Source organism: Lipotes vexillifer, unplaced genomic scaffold (assembly GCF_000442215.2).
Source record: "Lipotes vexillifer unplaced genomic scaffold, Lipotes_vexillifer_v1.1 scaffold823, whole genome shotgun sequence".
NCBI classification, from domain to species: domain Eukaryota; kingdom Metazoa; phylum Chordata; class Mammalia; order Artiodactyla; family Lipotidae; genus Lipotes; species Lipotes vexillifer.
The window spans coordinates 94,302-115,568 of NW_006772547.1; the positions used below are offsets into that span (position 1 = coordinate 94,302).

At 41.3% G+C, this 21,267-nt stretch overlaps 3 protein-coding genes across 4 annotated transcripts in view; 2 read left to right on the top strand and 1 right to left on the bottom strand.

Annotated features, from left to right (window-relative positions):
- DRC9 (dynein regulatory complex subunit 9) overlaps nucleotides 1-2,739 on the bottom strand; it is a 43,723-nt gene extending 40,984 nt beyond the window's left edge. Inside the window, exons 1-2 of the mRNA XM_007447594.1 lie at nucleotides 2,671-2,739; nucleotides 194-264 (exon numbers count right to left, since the gene is read on the bottom strand). Of these exons, the coding sequence (XP_007447656.1) occupies nucleotides 194-201 (8 nt within the window). The 5' untranslated portion in view covers nucleotides 202-264; nucleotides 2,671-2,739. The remainder of the gene's footprint in view (nucleotides 1-193; nucleotides 265-2,670) is intronic.
- Nucleotides 2,740-3,751: 1,012 nt separating this feature from the next.
- RPL35A (ribosomal protein L35a) lies at nucleotides 3,752-6,752 on the top strand. Its single transcript, XM_007447595.1, has 5 exons — nucleotides 3,752-3,762; nucleotides 3,977-4,037; nucleotides 4,155-4,246; nucleotides 5,321-5,465; nucleotides 6,729-6,752. Exons 1-5 carry the CDS (start codon nucleotides 3,752-3,754, stop codon nucleotides 6,750-6,752), a joined length of 333 nt encoding a protein of 110 aa, XP_007447657.1.
- Nucleotides 6,753-10,663: 3,911 nt separating this feature from the next.
- Nucleotides 10,664-21,267, top strand: part of LMLN (leishmanolysin like peptidase) — a 75,006-nt gene continuing 64,402 nt past the window's right edge. The window contains exon 1 of one of the 2 annotated variants that reach the window (XM_007447597.1): nucleotides 10,664-10,895. In XM_007447597.1, the coding sequence (XP_007447659.1) occupies nucleotides 10,680-10,895 (216 nt within the window). In that variant the 5' untranslated portion in view covers nucleotides 10,664-10,679. The remainder of the gene's footprint in view (nucleotides 10,896-21,267) is intronic. The other variant, XM_007447596.1, reaches the window with a different exon arrangement.

The window sequence follows — 21,267 nt, forward strand, 5'->3', positions numbered from 1 at the left end:
TGCCTAAATTCCTGACCCACAGAAATTGTGTGAAATAATAAATGTTTATATTTTAAATCACTAAGTTTTGGGGTAATTTGTTACACAGCCATAGGTAAACAATACACGGAAATTTAACATAATGCATTTCATATATATATATATATTATATATATACATATGAATATATAATAAATTGGAATTTGGAACATACTCTTCCATTCTTCTTGAGTTAGTTTTGTTAACCTCCTTGGTACATTTATAATCTCACAAAAATGCAGTCACCTAAAGTGGGAAGAAAACATTGAGATTAGTTTAAGGGAATGTTGAATGACATTTAAGTTATTTCTATACTCTTCCATTAAGAGAAAAAGAATTACAAGCACTGTGGCTTATCCCCCCCTTTGGCTTAGCAGAGTGGTCCTGGAGATGGAAGAACCACTGCCACCGTGTGGCACAGGTGTATTAAGTAGTCAGCTTAATTATTGGCAGATAAATATAATCTTCGAGTTTCTTAAGGTAAATTAGTGTCCAACATGGCTTTTGTATGTTTTTAAATTATATTCTGAGTATTAATTGGTAATCTCTATATAACAGATTTACTTTTCTGTTATTCTGATTACTAAAATATTTAATTTGATGCCTCCATTTCCCTGATCTGCCAGATTAACAGAATTTATTGCACCCAGACTTAGAAAAACAACTGAGATTGCACTTAGAAAAACTATATTTATCCTGAAAATCAGTTTAACACTGCTGTTAAGATGTTACCCTTCCTCAGTAAACCAAAGTCCTTTCTGCTTAAATAAGCTTTACAATGAGAACACCCTATGGAGATTCTTGCTCTATACTGAATGAATAATGAATGGTAAGTTTCCACAGTGTGATTTTGTCCACAGTAAAGTGATCCTGAGGAGGGCAGTTACAAGTATGTCTCATGCAAAAAGCATCTTATATGCAAAAATTAAAGAATCTTTATGTAAACTGAAAAAAACATACTCCAAACTAGCCAAATTTTCTGGTTCAAGGGCAGTCTTAGGAGGAAGTAGCATGGTGTTAAGATTTTGTTTTTTTGCTGTGTTGTTGTTTCTTTATTTTTCCATTTTTTAGGTCTGGGGCATAGGTAAGTGTGCCTCACATAGGGACTATGCTTATGTAGAATCCAGTGCTTTCGTTCTGTTATGGCTTCTAATTCCTCAATAGTAGAATCTCAGGAGTCATTTCTGCTTCCTTCCTGTCATCCTGACATCAGCATTCCCCCAATTCAAACCACCATGAGGTCCTGTGGATTTTACCTTCAATTTCCATCTCCCCCAACACCATGCTGAATCTAGCTGTTGTTTCTTGCCTGAACTACTCTAACAGCTTCCAAAATTTTTAAAATTAATTAACTATTTTTGGCTGCATTGGGTCTTTCTCTAGTTGCAGAGAGCAGGGGCTAGTTTTCGTTGCAGTGCGCGGGCTTCTCATTGCAGTGGCTTCTCTTGTTGCAGAGCATGGGCTCTAGGCGCGCAGGCTTCAGTTGTTGTGGTGCACGGGCTCAGTAGTTGCGGCACACGGGCTTAGTTGCTCTGCGGCATGTGGGATCTTCCCAGACCAGGGCTCGAACCCGTGTCCCCTGCATTGGCAGGCCGATCTTAACCACTGCACCACCAGGGAAGCCCCACAGCTTCCAAATTAAAAGTGATCTTTTTGAAATGAAGAACTCATCTTTTAAAATTGAAAATCTCATCATGTCTCTCCTTAGAACCCTTCAATGGTTTCTCACTAACTTGGGAAAAAAAGTAAAATTCTTAACTTGGACCATAGGGCCTGCATGATCTGGGCTCCTCTGTTCCTCTCCAGATCCATCTGGCACTGCCCTTTTATTGCTCTCATGGCTCCAGCTTCAATGGGCTTCTTTCTCCTATGGAATCATGCTCCCTTCCAACTCAGGGTCTTTGCATATGCTATTCTTTCAAGTTGAACGACTCTTCCCCTCACCTCTTCACCACTGGTCCATCAGGTACTAGCTTAAATCAGTGGCATATTTCTAGGTATCTGCCATTTGCCCCATCTGGAGCCAATCTCCAGAGAGAAAATTTTTTCTCACATTACCTTCTAATGTGCCATATATTTTACTCGCTCATTGTCTTGCTCCGCCTACTAGGATGTAAGCTCCATGAGGGCAGAGCTTTCTGTTGTTCTGTTTACTGCAGCCTCCTCTGAGCCAAGAACAAAATTTCGTACATGGTAGTCAAGTCATTCAACAAACTGCTGACAAAAGGAATGAATCCATAGGGCAACACATAAATGTGCAATAGTTAGGGAAGATAAATCTCTCACGTCCACTAAGCTATCCCATTCTAGTCTACGAATATTTATTGAAGACCTATGGCACGTGACCACGGTGCGGCGCGCCGCGAAAGTTTGGCAGCTGAATGACTTTTCCTTAAAAGGCAACAAAGCCTTTTCAGGACAGTGCTCTTCACCCTCGGAGTCAAAATGAAGATTGGCGGTAAGAACTTAAGTCATTTCTGGAAAGAGATAAAGGAGTAGAAGGAGGAAAGGAGTAAGGGGGTGGTGGGGGACAAAAGATAAAGAGAAGGAAGAGCTCTCTCCTCCTGCCTTTGTGCTCGCAGTCTTTCTCTTCCTGGCTAGGTCCGAGAGTTTCCGTTCGCCCTACTGCTATGTGGTAAGAAGGAAAGATACCCCCTTGCTGGCGAATCAAATCTGGGGTATTCGAGGCGGGGGTAGTCCTCCAGTCGGGCTTCACTTTTCCCGCTACAGCAGCCGACGCCGCCGGAACCAAGCTAAGGTGTTTCTATGGCAACGCAGAGCTTTGGAGGACCTGGTCTTCTCCTTTAGCTGGCTACCGTTTTGCCTTCCTCTGTTCCAAAGTATATAGTACATGTTGCAGTTTACAAAGATAAAAGGACTTAGGAAAAGAATTGTACGAGTGCTCTTGAACGTGGCTTATTTCAGTCAAAAGACGATTTCTGAAGCTTATATTTTTGGCGGTGGCGGAAGATACCTAAATGGGGGGGCGGGGTGGAGAGGTGTTTACCCACGAGGCCACGCGGCGGGGCCTTCTGTTTCTTTTTCAGCCATCTTGGACCCTGTGGAGGTGTGTGGCGTTTCCGCAGCTGAACTTTGGGGGCAAATAAGTGGGGTCGGCTCACCTATAGGCCTCTCATCAGATGCTGGTGCTGCTCCGAGGCTCTACCAGCTAATGATTTCTGTGGATTTCAGCAACAGGGAGGACAGGATGGAGGAGATACGGGACTGATGGTGCTGGTCCCCTGACCTCCGAGAATGGGTGCTCCGGTAACTGGAGTTGCTTGTGGTCCCTAGCGGAGTAAAATATAAAATAGATGCATTTTGTCTGGCAGCAGTGTCACTTTGAGGCAGGGTTCTTTGTTCATTTACTCCCACCTCAAACCTGGCTTTGCCTGTTTACTATGTCCTAACTTAGCTTTTCTTTCCTATTCAGTGTTTAAAAGTCTTGTTCTCTGCGTGCTTCTCTGGCTCCTTGATCTTTTTTTCCCCCGTGATCGTGGCGTGAACTTTCTTAAGGCTTTCTTTTGGGGTTTCTAGGAGTTACTTCCTGTAGTGTACTGTCTTGCTACTTTAGGTTTTGTTTTCCTTTTGGAATTTCTTAGTTATCAGGTATTCTCTGAGTTTGGGGCGCTATTCCAGAGGAGACTAGGTGGGAAACGCGCGTTGCAAGATTTTAAACTGATTTATTTTTGTTTTAAGGCCTGCTGGGAACAGGACTTCTAAAACGACAAATATGTCTGGAAGGTATGCGTTTTAAATATCATTGCTTTGTACTTGTAGTTTGTTTATTAGGCGTGATCCTACATGTGAGTTTAAAACTGGTGGGGAAAAATTTTAGATGTTTGCTATATAGGTAACTTCTAGGTGGTTGTCATTACAAGCCAAATCATACCTGTGGTTTGTTGAAGTTAAGTGAGATCTTTTAACAGCTTATGATTAACAGTATATTTTGTCTTAGGCTGTGGTCCAAGGCCATTTTTGCTGGCTATAAGCGGGGTCTACGGAACCAGAGGGAGCACACAAGGAGGTTAAAGCCACTGACTCTCCAAGTGTGGAGAGTGTCTGGAGAGTGTCAGGAAAGCGTCTGGAATGGCCAACATCAATACCAGGGAACCAAAACTGAGGTGCCTTTTCGAACGGCTCTCCTGAAAATTGAAGGTGTATATGCTCGAGATGAAACTGAATTCTATTTAGGCAAGAGATGTGCTTACGTGTACAAAGCAAAGAAGTAAGTTGATAGTATTGTGCTTTTTGAGTTTTCACTTGATTTGTTTCATTTGAAGTTAGTTAAGTAAATGGTACTGTTGTGGTTTCTACTTTGGGAGTTGAAGGAAATTCATGATTAGTGTTGGATATAGGTGTCTTCTGCACTAAGAGAATTACAGCTGTTGTTTTAAGGAAGGCGTCAGGTCCTTGTATTATGATCTTAAGGTTTTATAGAGCATTTTTCATATCGCTTAATTCATTTTGTTGATCTCTTGAAGTTACAATTTTTATAGATGTTTAAAGATGTTATCTCTAGAGCATTGGTTCTTAAACCCATTCCAGATCAATTAAAATCTCTGGGATAGAGGTGGGGGCGGGGGTGGAAGGAATGGGTGGACTATTGTGTATTTAAATGGTTTGTAAAAAGATCTTTGGGAACATGTTTTCATCTCCCCCACCCCCCCTTTCCTCCTGCAACCAGAGTGATCCTTTAAATTTTTTTTGCCACGCGTGGTTTGCAGGATCTTAGTTCCCTGACCAGGGATTGAACCCGGGCCCTTGGCAGTGAAAGCGTGGAGTCTTAATCACTGGACCACCAGGGATTTCCCAGTCCTTTAAAATTATAAGTCAAATCATCTGTACATTGCTCAAATTCCAACTTTTCCCTGTCTCATTTAGTAAAAGCTAAAGTCATTAAGGAGCTTCTAAGACCGTATGCATTCAGGGCTCCCTCTGTCCTCTCTTAACCCAGCTAGGATTCATCTCTTGGCATCGTTTGCCTTTGCACAAGCCAGGGACACAACCTCAGTTTTTAACACAAGCTGTTCCCTTACCTTCGAGTCTTTTTTCTGGTGTTAGCTTCTTAGTAAGGCCTTCCCTGGCTATTTAAAATTACAAACAAGTTCCTCTCTCCCTACACTCTAAATATCCTCACATTTCTTGTCCCCCCCCCCTTCCCTGCCCCCTCCCCATATTACAGCTATTATGGTTTAAGCTAGGGTTGAGGGCGACTGGTCTAGAAGTCACCTTGATTTTGTACCACACTATACTGGTTGTCTGGGTTCTCATGCCTTTTTTAATCCTCTTTTAAAATCAGCAACACAGTAACTCCTGGTGGAAAACCTAACAAAACCAGAGTAATCTGGGGAAAGATAACTCGTGCTCATGGAAACAGTGGCATGGTTCGTGCCAAATTCCGAAGCAACCTTCCTGCTAAGGCCATTGGACACAGAATCCGTGTGGTAAGTACATTATTAGCAATGTGGCACCTTTTGAATCAAACTAAGCTCACGATGTTTGGCTTTGACTACTAAGGACTATTGTGATTATAAAATGTCACCAATAGATCGTGCTGTAAAATTAGGGGCTACTGTGTAAATGTATTATGGAACATTTTCTTGGCATTACAAGAAAAATGAAGGCAAAGGGTTCAAATGGATTGTGCCTAGATTTCAGGTAACTGCTAAAGCTGCCTGGGGGTGGTTGGGAATAGCACAGTTGACCCTTGAACAACGCAGAGGTTAGGGGCACTGTGAGAAATCCACATATAACTTTACAGTTGGCCTCTGCATCTGTGGATTCAGTCAACTGCAGATTGTGCAGTATGTATTTACTGAAAAAAAATCTGTGTATAAGTGGACCCACACAGTTCAAACTTGTGTTGTTCGAGGGTCACCTATTTAAATGAACAATTTTCTGGCAAATATATTTATTGGGCTCTGAAGTAATTGCTAGAAAACAAAAATTCAACATACCTTTTCCTGGCATAATTAATATTTCCGATCTCTTCATCATGACAGTCTTGTTCAAATAGGTATTAGTTTTATTTTATAGAGGAAAACTAATGCTCATGTCCCAGGACTTCAACTCTAGATTCTGTGATATTTTTAATAGGATAGCTTCTGTTTTCTTTAGTTAGGATCTATTTTTTTTTAAATTTAATTTAATTTAATTTAATTTTATTTTGCGGTACGTGGGCCTCTCACTGTTACGGCCTCTCCCGCTGCGGAGCACAGGCTCCGGACGCGCAGGCTCAGCAGCCATGGCTCACAGACCCAGCCGCTCCGCGGCATGTGGGATCTTCCCGGACCGGGGCACGAACCCGTGTACCCTGCATTGGCAGGCGGACTCTCAACCACTGCGCCACCAGGGAAGCCCTAGGATCTATTTTTAATAGACATGGCTACATCCTTGGGGTCACAGGGTACTTGTGAACCCTGCTGAGCAGTTGAAATTTCTCATCAGAGGAGGTTTTTACTATCGTTAGAGGAAGCAAAATTAAATGGACTCTCAGGTTCCCAGTACTGGTTCTTAGTCAGAGAATGTTCACCTAGAAACTGAAGGCTCTAAAAATTTAGTTCCCTTCCCACTAGGATATAAGTCATTGGGTGCCTTTCAGAGATGGGTAATGGGACAATGGGAGATTTATTCATGTTGTGGTATTCAATAACTGTTTGTATATAATATGCACTTAATGACATTATGTTCTTTCCCCCCCCCACCAGATGCTGTACCCTTCAAGGATTTAAACTTACTGAAAAGTAAATAAATAAAAGTGTGGATTTGTTCCCTTGTATTTTTGTTAACACGGCTTAAAAAATTCTTTGCCCTGAATTCAGTTGCGAAGTGCTTAAATGGTGGTGGTTATCAGACATTTTCAGAGTATACAGGAGCCCAGAGAATATGGCAATTACAGAGATTTAGACAAGAGGGTTTTGATGAGGATAGGATGTATCTTAATATAAGACCTTAAATGTTGGGGAGAAGGTTACAAGTAAGCTTTAGTTGGGGACGGTGGAAAGGAGTATCTTGGAAGGTTTACAGTGATGGAGTGCTGGAACCTAGCCTATGAAAAGTTTTTGGACAAGTGGAAATACCCGCAGGAAGGACAGAAGTCAGTTTTTAGCCAGTATTGATATACACCATGAAACTTTTCCATATTTCCACATCAAATGGATCTATAACTTTTCCCCTTATTTCAGCTATGGTACTGGTAACTGCCTCCCTCATTAAATTGAAAGAAACTGAAAATATCTTGATCTCCTAAAGTACCTTGTAGTAGCATGCACTTGTTTAATATAGATTGGTTGGGAAACTTGGGGCTTAAAAATGGTAGTTGGGAGAAATTTGAATGAGGATTATATTGATGGTATTTGGCAGCTCATTTGGATGAGATATCCTTGGGATTGGTGACTGGACAAAGCATCCAGTATATAACACTTGACTGGGAATAATGTCTAAGTTGAAAGTGTCCCTAAATTGCCACATTACCTTAAAAAATCTTGGTGGACGGTGGTCAGGATTGCCTGGACAGAGTTGCTGTCCTTTACTCCATGGTTTAATAGTAAAGTGCAGGATTGAGACGTTTTGGCATGATACAAAGGCAACTAAGCAGGGCTGCAGAATATTTTAAATCTCAGAATGTGAATATAAGTTTGAAACAAGGCATCAGTTCGCAGTATGGTGGATTTAGGTGTTTGATGCAGTAGCAGGTACTCCTTTTATTAACCAACAGATCTTGACATTCCACTGAAAATATCAACAGAAAACTGGGAGTTTACCAAACTGCACCCCTTTTAGCAGTTTTTAATTGTATTTGGTTTCTCTAAGAAGCAGACTCTAAAAATTGATTAGCATGAAGGTGCACAGCAGTTCTGCGGTTTGCTTAGTTTAATGGTGGCCCTGAAGCCAATATTGGTGTTGGAAGAGTCACTGAAAAGAGGCTTGTGTTTGTACTGCCAGTCTTATTTGTCTAGCAGCAACCCTCGGGAGCCATGGCCTCAAGACAAATGAGGTGGATGGTAAGAAGCAGCTTGGAGTCATTGGTCAATTATGCTCTCTTCACCGGGTCTAAGCAGTTCATTTCATGGCCCACAAATTGAAATTTGGTTAGGGGACTTCCCTGGTGGTCCAGTGGTAAAGAATCCGCCTACCAATGCAGGGGATGCAGGTTCGATCCCTGGTCGCGGAACTAAGATCACACATGCCACGGGGCAAGTGAGCTCGCGTGCCACAACTGGAGAGAAGCCCATGCACCACAAGGAAGAGCCCGCACTAAGACCCGACACAACCAAAACACAAATATTAAAAAATAAGGGGGGGTGGTGCTTTGGTGGCGCAGTGGTTAAGACTGCCTGTGCAGGGGACATGGGTTCAAACCCTGGTCCGGGAAGATCCCATATGCTGCAGAGCAACTAAGCCCGTGTGCCACAACTACTGAGCCTGTGCTCTAGAGCTCGTGAGCCACAACTACTGAAGCCCATGCCCCTAGAGCTTATGCTCCGCAACAAGAGAAGCCACCGCAATGAGAAGACCGCGCACTGCAACTAGAGAAAGCCTGTGAGCAGCAACAAAGACCCAACGGAGCCAAAACATAATTAAAAAAAAAAAAACAGCCAACATAAACTAAAGGTTAACTACTTTGTTGTGCCAGTTAAATAGCTGTACTCTTGGGGATCATCGAATAGAGGAAGAGATGCTTGGGGGTGGTACTTCAGAAAAGGGAAATGGCACAAACATTGCGAAAGCAGAAGGCACTTGAACAATTTAACTGGGTTATGTAGTGTGACTGAAACCAATGGGAAGTAATTGGAAAGTAAGTCTAGAAAACTACCAGGTGCCAGGATTTTAGACAATAGTCTTTTTCTTTTTAGCGGTACGCGGGCCTCTTACTGTTGTGGCCTCTCCCGTTGCGGAGCACAGGCTCCGGACGCACAGGCTCAGCCGCTCCGCGGCATGTGGGATCTTCCCGGACCGGGGCACAAACCCGCGTCCCCTGCATCGGCAGACGGACTCTCAACCGCTGCGCCACCAGGGAAGCCCTAGTCTTTATATTTTTGGCTACACTGCCATGACATGTCGGGGATCTTAGTTCTCTGATCAGGGGTGGAACCCTTCCCCCCTGCAGTGGAAACACTGAGTCTTAACCACTGGACTGCCAGGGAAGTTCTAACAATATTGTATTAGAGTGTCACTGAAGAGCTTGAGTGAGAGGTGACAAGATTCATATTTTAGAAAGATCCCTGTGGCAACCCAGCATAAACTGAAGGAAGGGAAAACCAGGTAGGCTTTGCAGTCTTAACTGAGATATTTGAGTACATTAATAGAGCAGACTAAACATTAACCGAATGTTAAAACCAATGGATTGTAGAGAGGAGTCTTCAAAACTAACTTCCTAGCTTTGGTTGCTGAGTGGGTAACAGTGCACTTACAAAGTTGGACTAGGAGACGGTTGGGTGGGGGGAGTGAGAGCCTGTATTACGCTTTTCTGCACCCATAGCGAGGTTTGGTCAGTGCAAAGGCAGTCCTCAAGCCAAAGCTACATTGGAGGAGTTGAATGTTTCACAGAAATGAACTTAAAACGGCTAGCAGCTTGTCCTTTAGACTATTGAAACTGCCCCTCCACCAGCATGACACTGCCTTTACCGCTGGGAAACTGAAGATGACCGGTACCATTCTTTACTCACAATCTGCAATTTCTTTGTGGTTTTGTGTAGAGAGTACGTTATAAAGTGATATAGTTTGTTTGAAATCCCAGCTTCCACTAGTTGTGGGATGATAGACACATCTAATGAGTTTACTGGTAAAATGCCCCACCCATTTTTTCTTTTTTTTTTAAGTACATTGTCTTCACCAGTGAATTGTAAATTCTTGGGGATTTTCTGTCCTTTTATTTTTTCTACTACAGTTCCTAGCATAGTAATTTACAATATTCAGTTCCTGGAATGACTGCTACAGCTCGGTGCTTTCAGTCCCTGGTTTTAATTCTTTGTTTTGTGGGCCACAAGGAGATTTGTCCCAACTTACAATTTCTTATAGTTCCTCACGGCTCAATTTTTAAGTTAATGGCAAAGATCTACCTAGTCTCCGGGGTTAATGCAGTTGCAATTCTTACATTCATAGAAGTTAAGGGATGGGCTTGAATAGTAAAGAACACATTTGATTTTACAGAAAATGACTTTCATTAAGTGGGTCTAACATGATATTGTAAATCAATTACACTTAAATTTTTTTAAAAAGTAGGTCTAGAATTGGTGACTCAGGATAAGTAAAACTGAAAATTACATTCCATTTACCTTTTATACAGAGAGCTAACCATAAAAGATTTTGCATGTGTCTAAGCACCTGGCACCTAGTGAGTGCATATCTTTTCGGTGAATAACTGAATTAAAAAGTGAAAAACTGCCTCAGTAAGAACACTGACGTATCAAAATCCCATTACCAACAGCACCCACTAGTCTTCCCACAGCCCAACTCACGTGGGCCGCCAGGTGGCCTTTATTGGCTGGTTTCGCGCGAATGAGACGCGATGGACGTGATGCAACTCGCGTCTTCCGCGGTGAACTTATGGGTGACGCTAGCCAATCAAAAAGCACCTTTCCACCGCCAAGTCCCTCCACCTCCCTCGAGAGGCGAGGGGCGGGGCTGGCGCTGGGCGCGGAGGCGTCACGTACTCCATGGTAACGATGCTCGGCCTGAAGATGGCGGCCGAGACGGGTGGAATAGCGGGCTTCTCGGCTTCAGGCCCGGGCCCGAGCCGGTGGCACTGGAGCGGTTCTTTATGGTTCCGAGGCGTTTTACTCCTGTTGGGCGGGCTCTGGGCAAGCGCTACATCTATTCCTGTCTCCTTGGGCAGTTCTCCCTGCCGGCACCACGTCCCCTCTGAGTCTGAGGTAGGGCGACAGAGGGGCCCTGTGAGGGTAAAGTAATACGGGAGGCGATGGCATAGAGGATGGTGATTGGAACAAGGGGTACTGGAGGAGAAAGCGAGATTGGGCCAGAGACTGAACTCTTAAGAGGGCTGGGACCTGGTATCAACTCCCTTCCTGCACCCAGCAAAGTGGCTCAGGCGCTCAGAACGTCATCAGTTTCCTGCGCGGAGGGTTGTGCTTATCAGGTAGTCCTAGAGCAATGGTTTTCAAACTTGAACGGGCCATCAGAATCACCTGAAAGACTTGTTCAAACACAGATTGCCGCTCCATTCCCTCCCTCTGCCCACTTCTGACCCATTAGATCTGGGATGGGGCCTCAGAATTTGCAGTTTAAGTTCCCAGATAGTTGATGATGCTGCTTGTCCAGGGACCTCACTTTGGGAACCACTGATCTAAAGGTTTGAGAAGAAATTGATAGGAGAGCTAGACAAAGGCATTGAAAGGATACTGGGGATTCTCTGGAGACAAAATTCAGGTTGATTTTCAAGTTACTTCATCACATTGCTTGCTTTACCCTGTTCTCCTGTCCTGGAAGTGCCTGCCTCCCTCCCATTACATTTTTATTCCTGTCTAAATTCTTTCATTCTGAGTTCCTTAACCTCAAGGCAGCCTGCTGAAACCACCCCCTGTAGAATGTTCTTTCCATTTCACAGTACGTCTTATCTGTACTCTCTTCTGGCACTTAACCAAGTACCGCTATGTGGTGACGGTTTGTTTCAGGCGTGTCTTGCCTTTGTAGTTAAATTGTAATTTTCCTTGGGATGAGGTTTGTGTCTTATACTTTAATTTTTCCACAGTACTTAGATCAGAGGAGGGCCCACAGTAATCAGTATTCTTTGAGGAAAGAAGACACAGTACCTGGGTCAGGGCTGCATGTTGTGATTGATTTTATAATTTGTCTTATTACTTTAACAAGAAAGATTAATCTAGAAATTTTCAGTTCAGCCCAGAAATCTAAGACCCTTCATTTTTGTGATAATTTCCAAAAATTTCTATGCATGCTGTTCACAACCGTATATGCCAGAATACTAAGTTTGGGGTTTGTGGCTGTATTACAGCTTTTATCATGACACTGCATTCTGGCTGAATTATTTTATTTTATTTTATTTAGTCTCTTAGCAACTTGTAAGTTTATAGTACAGTATTGTTTTCTATAATCACTATGTTGTAGGTTAGATATCTGGGACTTATCTACTAGTTGCAAGTTTGTACCCTTAAACATCTCCTCAGTTCCCCCCACCCACCTAGTGAATTCTTTTTAAAAGACATTCTCACAAAGCCCTGCACTTCTCTCTTTGAATTTAGATCAAAAGAAGAGAAAATAGTTCAGAGAACTGCAAAATCTCTGTGCTAGAAGGAACCTTAATAGCTGTTTTCTTCTTGTGATTGTTGCCAGTGTACAAATCTCCTACTTATATTTGAACATTTCCACAAATAGGGAAGTTATCTCCAAAGGCAGCCCCATTTGCTTTTTGGAGAGATCATTGTTCTTTTTATAGAGCTGAAAACACAGACGTTCCTGCTGGTCCAGTAGTTAAGACTCCAAGCTTCCACTGCAGGGGCACGGGTTCAGTCCCTGGCGGGGAACTAAGATCCTGCATGCCACGTGACACGCCAGATATAATAAAAATATAGAGCTGAAAACTCTTCCTGAAACTTCCATCCACTATTTTTATTTATGGCTCTTGACTGAACAAACTAAATAGTGATAGTGCTTCAGATATTCAAAGCAAGCTATTAAGTTCTTCTTGAGAGTTCATATTCCTCATAAATTTTACTAGTTCTTCATAGAGTATGTAGTAGCAAGTCCTCCTATCCAATCTCTTTGCTTTAGCTTGGACACAAAGTATAGGCAAGTACTATTCATTGTACTACTAGTGACTGCACCTCTGTTCATTGCAACAGGAAATTACAGTAACTTTTTATTGGTAATGGTGAGGAACTACAAAACATTTTGACTCATATATCTTCTTCTCAACTAAAAACTCGACGTTTTGTTTTGTTTTTGTTTTTATTATGTAAATTAAAACAACCCCCCAAACAGAATAGTATAATGAACTCCCATGACCCTTCACCCAGCTTCAGCACTTAACAGTATTCTCTTATTCTGTTTCATATACTTCTACCCATTCCCCATCTTCCCACTGTTATTGTTACTTAAAAAAAAATTTTTGTAAGGTTTATATATACTGAAATGTAGCAAATGCAATCATATATATTCATGTAAAACCCACAACTCTATCACAATATAGAACATTTTCAAGTCTCTAGAAAGTTCCCTCCTGTCCTGTGCCAGTCAGTCTCTCCCATCCACCCAAGGCGACTATTGTTCCTTTTTTCTTTTGGTATTAGATTTAGATTTTATGTCAAATTAGTTTTGCCTGTTCTAGAACTGAGCTTATATCAATGGAATTATATAATATGTAGTGTGATATGGTATATCACATTGGATTTTCCAATAGTAAATCAACCTTGCATTTTTGGAATAGATCCTACTTGGTTATGATGTATTATCCTTTTAATACACTTCTGAATTCAATTTGCTCATAGATTAAGGACTTTTGCATCTATGTTTATGAATGATGTTGGTTTATAGTTTCCTTTTTTTTTTATTTGCGTATGCGGGCCTCTCACTGTTGTGGCCTCTCCCGTTGCGCAGCACAGGCTCCGGACGCGCAGGTCCAGCGGCCATGGCTCACGAGACCAGCCGCTCCGCGGCATGTGGGATCCTCCCGGACCGGGGCACAAACCCGCGTCCCTTGCATCGGCAGGTGGACACTCAAACACTGCGCCACCAGGGAAGCCCTATAGTTTCCTTTCTTAATGAAGTTTTTGTTAGCTTTTTTTTTGAATTTTTAAATTTTATTTATTTATTTATTTATACAGCAGGTTCTTATTAGTTATCTATTTTATACATGTTAGTGTATATATGTCAATCCCAATCTCCCAATTCATCCCACCACCCACCCCCTGCCACTTTCCCCTTTGGTGTCCATATGTTTGTTCTCTACATCTGTATCTCTATTTCTGCCCTGCAAACTGGTTCATCTGTACCATTTTTCGAGGTTCCATATATACGCATTAATATACGATATTTGTTTTCTCTTTCTGACTTACTTCACTCTGTAAAACAGTCTGTAGACCCATCCACATCTCAACAAACGACCCAATTCCGTTCCTTTTTACGGCTGAGCAATGTTCCATTGATTATATGTACCATATCTTCTTTATTCATTCGTCTGTCGATGGACATTTAGGTTGCTTCCATAACCTGGCTATTGTAAATAGTGCTGCAGTGAACACAGGGGTGCATGTGTCTTTTTGAATTATGGTTTTCTCATACTGGGTATATGCCCAGTAGTGGGATTGCTGGGTCATATGGTACTTTTATTTTTAGTTTTTTAAGGAACCTCGGTACTGTTCTCTGTAGTGGCTTTACATTCCCACCAACAGTGCAAGAGGGTTCCCTTTTCTCCACACCCTCCCCAGCATTTGTTGTTTGTAGATTTTCTGATGGTGCCCATTCTGACTGGTGTGAGGTGATACCTCATTGTAGTTTTGATTTGCATTTCTCTAATAATTAGTGATGTTGAGCAGCTTTTCATGTGCTTCTTGGTCATCTGTATGTCTTCTTTGGAGAAATGTCTATTTAGGTCTTCTGCCCAATTTTTGCATTGGGTTGTTTGTTTTTTTAATATTGAGCTGCTTGACCTGTTTACATATTTTGGAGATTAATTCTTTGTCCGTTGATTTGTTTGCAGATATTTTCTCCCATTCTGAGGGTTGTCTTTTCATCTTGTCTGCTGTTTCCTTTGCTTTGCAAAAGCTTTTAAGTTTCATTAGGTCCCATTTGTTTATTTTTGTTTTTATTTCCGTTACTGTAGGAGGTGGATCTGAAAAGATCCTGCTGTGATTTATGTCAGAGTGTTCTTCCTATGTTTTCCTCTAAGAGTTTTATAGTGTCCAGCCTTACATTTAGGTCTCTAATCCATTTTGAGTTTATTTTTGTGTATGGTGTTAGGGAGTCTTCTAATTTCATTCTTTTACATGTAGCTGTCCAGTTTTCCCAGCAGTACTTATTGAAGAGACTCTTTTCTTTATTGTATATCCTTGACTCCTTTGTCATAGATTAGTTGACCATTGGTGTGTGGGTTTATCTCTGGGCTTTCTATCCTGTTCCATTGATCTGTATTTCTGTTTTTGTGTCAGCACCATATTGTCTTGATTACTGTAGCTTTGTAGTATAGCCCAAAGTCAGGGAATCTGATTCCTCCAGCTCCGTTTTTTTCCCTCAAGACTGCTTCGGCTATTCAGGGTCTTTTGTGTCTCCATACAAATTTTAAAATTTTTTGTTCTAGTTCTGTAAAAGATGCCACTGGTAATTTGATAGGGATTACATTGAATCTGTAGATTGCTTTGAGTAGTATAGTCATCTTCACAATATTCATTCTTCCAATCCAAGAACATGGTATATCTGTCCATCTGTTTGTGTCATCTTCGATTTCTTTCATCAGTGTCTTACAGTTTCTGAGTACAGTCTTTTACCTTCTTAGGTAGGTTTATTCCTAGGTATTTTATTCTTTTTGTTGCAATGGTGAATGGGACTGTTTCTTTAATTTATCTCTGAGCTTTCGTTGTTAGTGTATAAGAATGCAAGAGATTTCTGTGCATTAATCTTGTATCCTGCAACTTTACCAAATTCATTGATTAGCTCTAGTAGTTTTCTAGTGGCATCTTTAGGATTCTCTATGTATAGTATCATGTCACCTGCAAACAGTGACAGTTTTACTGCTTCATTTCCAGTTTGTATTCCTTTTATTTCTTTTTCTTCTCTGATTGCTGTGGCTAGGACTTCCAAAACTATGTTGAATAATAGTGACAAGAGTGGCCATCCTTGTCGTGTTCCTGATTTTAGAGGAAATGCTTTTAGTTTTTCACCATTGAGAATGATGTTTGATGTGGGTTTGTTGTATATGGCCTTAATGATGTAGATGTAGGTTGCCTCTGTGCCCACTTTCTGGAGAGTTTTTATCATAAATGGGTGTTGAATTTTGTCAAAAGCTTTTTCTGCATCTATTGAGATGATTATATGGTTTTTATTCTTCAGTTAAAATGGTGTATCACATTGATTGATTTCCATATATTGAAGAATCCTTGCATCCCTGGGATAAATCCCACTTGATCATGGTGTATGATCCTTTTAATGTGTTGTTAGATTCTGTGCTATATTTTACTGAGGATATTTGCATCTATATTTATCAGTGATATTGGTCTGCAAATTTTCTTTTTTTGTAGTATCTTTGTCTGGTTTGGGTATCAGGATGATGGTGGCCTCATAGAATGAGTTTGGGAGTGGTTCTTCCTCTTCAATTTTTTAGAAGAGTTTGAGAAGGATGGGTGTTAGCTCTTCTCTAAATGTTTCATAAAATTCATCTGTGAAGCCATCTGATCCTGGACTTTTGTTTGTTGCAAGATTTTAAATCACAGTTTCAATTTCATTACTTGTGATTGGTCTGTTCATATTTTCTATTTCTTCCTGGTTCAGTCTTGGAAGGTTATACCTTTCTAAGAATTTGTCCATTTCTTCCAGGTTGTGCATTTTATTGGTGTAGAGTTGCTTGTAGTAGTCTCTTATGATGCTTTGTATTTCTGTGGTGTCTGTTGTAACTTCTCCTTTTTCATTTCTAATTTTATTGATTTGAGTCCTCTCCCTCTTTTTCTTGATGAGTCTGGATAAAGGCTTATCAATTTTGTTTATCTTCTCAAAGAACCAGCTTTTAGTTTCATTGATCTTTGCTCTTGTTTTCTTTGTTTCTCTTTCATTTATTTCTGCTCTGATGTTTATGATTTCTTTCTTTCTACTAACTTTGCGTTTTGTTTGTTCTTCTTTCTCTAGTTCCTTTAGGTGTAAGGTTAGATTGTTTATTTGAGATTTTTCTTGTTTCTTGAGGTAGGCTTGTATTGCTATAAACTTCCCTCTTAGAACTGCTTTTGCTGCATCCCATAGGTTTTGGATCATTGTGTTTTCATTGTCATTTATCTCTAAGTATTTTTTGGTTTCCTCTTTGGTTTCTTCAGTGATCTCTTGGTTACTTAGTAACGTATTGTTTAGCCTCCATGTGTTTCTGTTTTTTACGTTTTTTTCCCTGTAATTGATTTCTAATCTCATAGCATTGTGGTTGGAAAAGATGCTTGACATGATTTCAATTTTCTTAAATTTACTGTGGCTTGATTTGTGACCCAAGGTGTGATCTATCCTGGAGAATGTTCCGTGTGAACTTGAGGAGAAAGTGTAATCTGCTGTTTTTGGATGGAATGCCCTATAAATATCAATTAAATCTATCTGGTCTATTGTGTCATTTACAGCTTGTGTTTCCTTATTAATTTTCTGTGTGGATGATCTGTCCATTGGTGTAAGTGAAGTGTTAAAGTCCTCCACTATTATTCTGTTACTGTCTATTTCCTCTTTTATAGCTGTTAGCAGTTGCCTTATGTATTGAGGTGCTCCTATGTTGGGTGCATATATATTGATAATTGTTATATCTTCTTCTTGGATTGTTCCCTTGATCATTATGTAGTGTCCTTCCTTGTCTCTCATAACATTCTTTATTTTAAAGTCTATTTTATCTGATGTGGGTATTGCTACCCCAGCTTTCTTTTGATTTCCATTTGTATGGAATATCTTTTTCCATCCCCTCACTTTCAGTCTGTATGTGTCCCTAGGTCTGAAGTGGGTCTCTTGTAGACAGCATATACATGGGTTTTATTTGTATCCATTCAGTGAGCCTGTGTCTTTTAGTCAGAGCATTTAATCCATTCATGTTTAAGGTAATTATCGATATGTATGTTCCTGTGACTGTTTTCTTAATTGTTTGGGTTTTTTTTTTTTTTTTTTTCCTGTATGCAGGCCTCTCACTGTTTTGGCCTCTCCCGTTGCGGAGCAGAGGCTCCAGACGCGCAGACTCAGAGGCCATGGCTCATGGGCTCAGCCGCTCCGCGGCATGTGGGATCCTCCTGGACCGGGACATGAACCCGCATCCCCTGCATCAGCAGGCAGACTCGCAACCACTGCACCACCAGGGAAGCCCTGGGGTTTGTTTTTTTAAGTCCTTTTCTTCTCTTGTGTTTCCCGCTTAGAGAAGTTCCTTTAGCATTTGTTGTACAGCTGGTTTGGTGGTGCTGAATTCCCTTAGTTTTTGCTTGTCTGTAAAGCTTTTGATTTCTCCATCGAATCTGAATGAGATCCTTGCCAGGTAGAGTGATCTTGGTTGTAGGTTCTTCCCTTTCATCACTTTAAATAAATCATGCCACTCCCTTCTGGTTTGTAGATTTTCTGCTGAGAAATCAGCTGTTAACCTTATAGGAGTTCCCTTGTATGTTATTTGTCATTTTTCTCTTGTTGCTTTCAGTAATTTTTCTTTGTCTTTAATTTTTGTCAGTTTGATTACTGTGGGTCTCTGTGTGTTTCTCCTTGGGTTTACCCTGCCTGGGACTCTCTGTGCTTCCTGGACTTGGGTGGCTATTTCCTTTCCCATGTTAGGGATGTTTTCGACTATAATCTCTTCAGATATTTTTTCGGGTCCTTTCTCTCTCTCTTCTCCTTCTGGGACCCCTATAATGCAAATGTTGTTGCGTTTAATGTTGTCCCAGAGATGTCTTAGGCTGTCTTCATTTCTTTTCATTCTTTTTTGTTTATTCTGTTCTACAGCAGTGAATTCCACCATTCTGTCTTCCAGGTCACTTATCTGTTCTTCTGCCCCAGTTATTCTGCTATTGATTACTTCCGGTGTATTTTTCATTTCAGTTATTATATTGTTCATCTCTGTTTGTTTGTTCTTTAATTCTTCTAGGTGTTTGTTCTTTAATTCTTCTAAGTCTTTGTTAAACATTTCCTGCATCTTCTTGATCTTTGCCTCCATTCTTTTTCCGAGTTCCTGGATCATCTTCACTATCATTATTCTGAATTCTTTTTCTGGAAGGTTGCCTATCTCTACTTCATTTAGTTGTTTTTATTGGGTTTTATCTTGTTCCTTCATCTGGTACAAAGTCCTCTGCCTTTTCATTTTGTATATCTTTCTGTGAATGTGGTTTTCCTTCCATAGGTTGCAGAATTGTACTTCTTCTTGCTTCTGCTGTCTGCCCTCTGGTGGATGAGCCTATCTAAGAGGCTTGTGCAAGCTTCCTGATGGGAGGGATTGGTGTCGGGTAGAGCTGGTTGTTGCTCTGGTGGGCAGAGCTCAGTTAAACTTTAATCCACTTGTCTGCTGATGGGTGGGGTTGGGTTCCCTCCCTGTTGGTTGTTTGGCCTGAGGCAATCTAGCATTGGAGCCTACCAGGCTCTTTGATGAGGCTCATGCCAAGGAGTACTTCCCAGAACTTCTGCTGCCAGTGTCCCTGTCCCCTGTGAGCCACAGCCACACCCTGCCTCTGCAGGAAACCCTCCAACACTAGCTGGTGGATCTCGTTCAGTCTCCCATGGGGTCACTGCTCCTTCCCCTGGGTCCTGATGCACACACTACTTTGTGTGTACCCTCCAAGAGTGGAGTCTTTGTTTACCCCAGTCCTGTCAAAGTCCCGCAGTCAAATTCTGCTAGCCTTCAAAGTTTGATTCTCTAGGAATTCCTCCTCCCATTGCCGGACCCCCAGGTTGGGAAGCCTGACATAGGGCTGAGAACCTTCACTCCAGTGGGTGGACATCTGTGGTATAAGTGTTCTCCAGTTTGTGAGTCACCCACCCAGCAGTTATGGGGTTTGATTTTATTGTGATTACACCCCTCCTACTGTCTCATTGCTGCTTCTCCTTTGTCTTTGGATGTGGGGTATCTTTTTTGGTGAGTTCCAGTGTCTTCCTGTCGATGATTGTTCAGTGGTTAGTTGTGATTCCAGTGCTCTCACAAGAGGGAGTGAGTGCTCGTCCTACTCTGCCATCTTCTTTGTTAGCTTTTTAAAATATTTATTTATCTATCTATCTATCTATCTTTGGCTATGTTGGGTCTTTGTTGCTGAGCACAGGCTTTCTCTAGTTGGTGTGAGCGGGGCCTACTTTTCCTTGTGGTGTGCGGGCTTATCATTGCGGTGGCTCCTCTGTTGCAGAGCACAGGCTCTAGGCGTGCGGGCCTCAGTAGTTGTGGTTCGTGGGCTCTAGAGCGCAGGCTCAGTAGTTGTGGCTCATGGGCTTAGTTGCTCCGTGGCATGTGGGATCTTCCCAGACCAGGGCTTGAACCCCTGTCCCCTGCATTGGCAGGCAGGCTCTTAACCACTGCACCACCAGGGAAGTCCCTTTTTTAGCTTTTAATAGCAGAATTATACTGGTCTTACATAATGAGTTGGGAAATTCTATCATGTATTTTCTAAAAGAAAATTTCTTCCTTAAATGTCTGGTATAATTCATATCTGAAACTGTCTGGATCTAGTGTTTGCTTTGTAGAGAGTTGTTTTTTTTAATACTTTTATTGAGCTATAGTTTATATACGATAAAATTCACGCACTTAAGTGTCCAATTAAGTGATTTTTATAAATTTACAGATCTACAGAACCATCACCACAGTCCAGTTTTAGAACATTTCCATCACTCAAGAAAGATCCCTTTTGCTCATTTGCAGAAAACCCATGTTTTCACTTCTGGCCCCAAGAAACCACTATGTAGGGATAGATAAATCTAGTTTCTCTCATACAAGTCTATTCATAGTATCCATTTGATCTTGTGTCAGTCTTGGTAACTTGTGTTTTTGAAGGACTTTATTTCATCTGAATTGTTAAATGTATTGACATAAAATTGTTCATAATAATTTATCCTTTTGTTGTCTGCAGAATCTGAGTGATGGGCATGCTTTCATTTCTAATGTGGTAACTTGGGTTTATTCTGTTTTATTCTAGTCCATTCTTTCTAGGGGCTTATTAAGTTTATTAATCATTTTATTTTATTTACAAATTTATTTATTTATTTTTGACTGCATTGGGTCTTCATTTCTGCACATGGGCTTTCTGTAGTTGCGGTGAGCGGGGGATACTCTTTGTTGCAGTGCATGGGCTTCTCATTGCGGTGGCTTCTCTTATTGTGGAGCACGGGCTTGAGGCACACGGGCTTCAGTAGTTGTGGCTCATGGGCTTAGTTGCTCTGCGATATGTGGGATATTCCTGGAGCATGGCTCGAACCCATGTCCTCTGCATTGGCAGGCAGATTCTTAACCACTGTGCACCACCAGGGAAGTCTCTGGTAATCATTTTATATAGCCAACTGTTAGCTTTGGTAATTTTCTTTAATTGTTGTTTTCTATTTCATTGTTTCCTGTTCTTTATTATTATTATTTTTTTTTTTTTTTTTTTTTTTTTG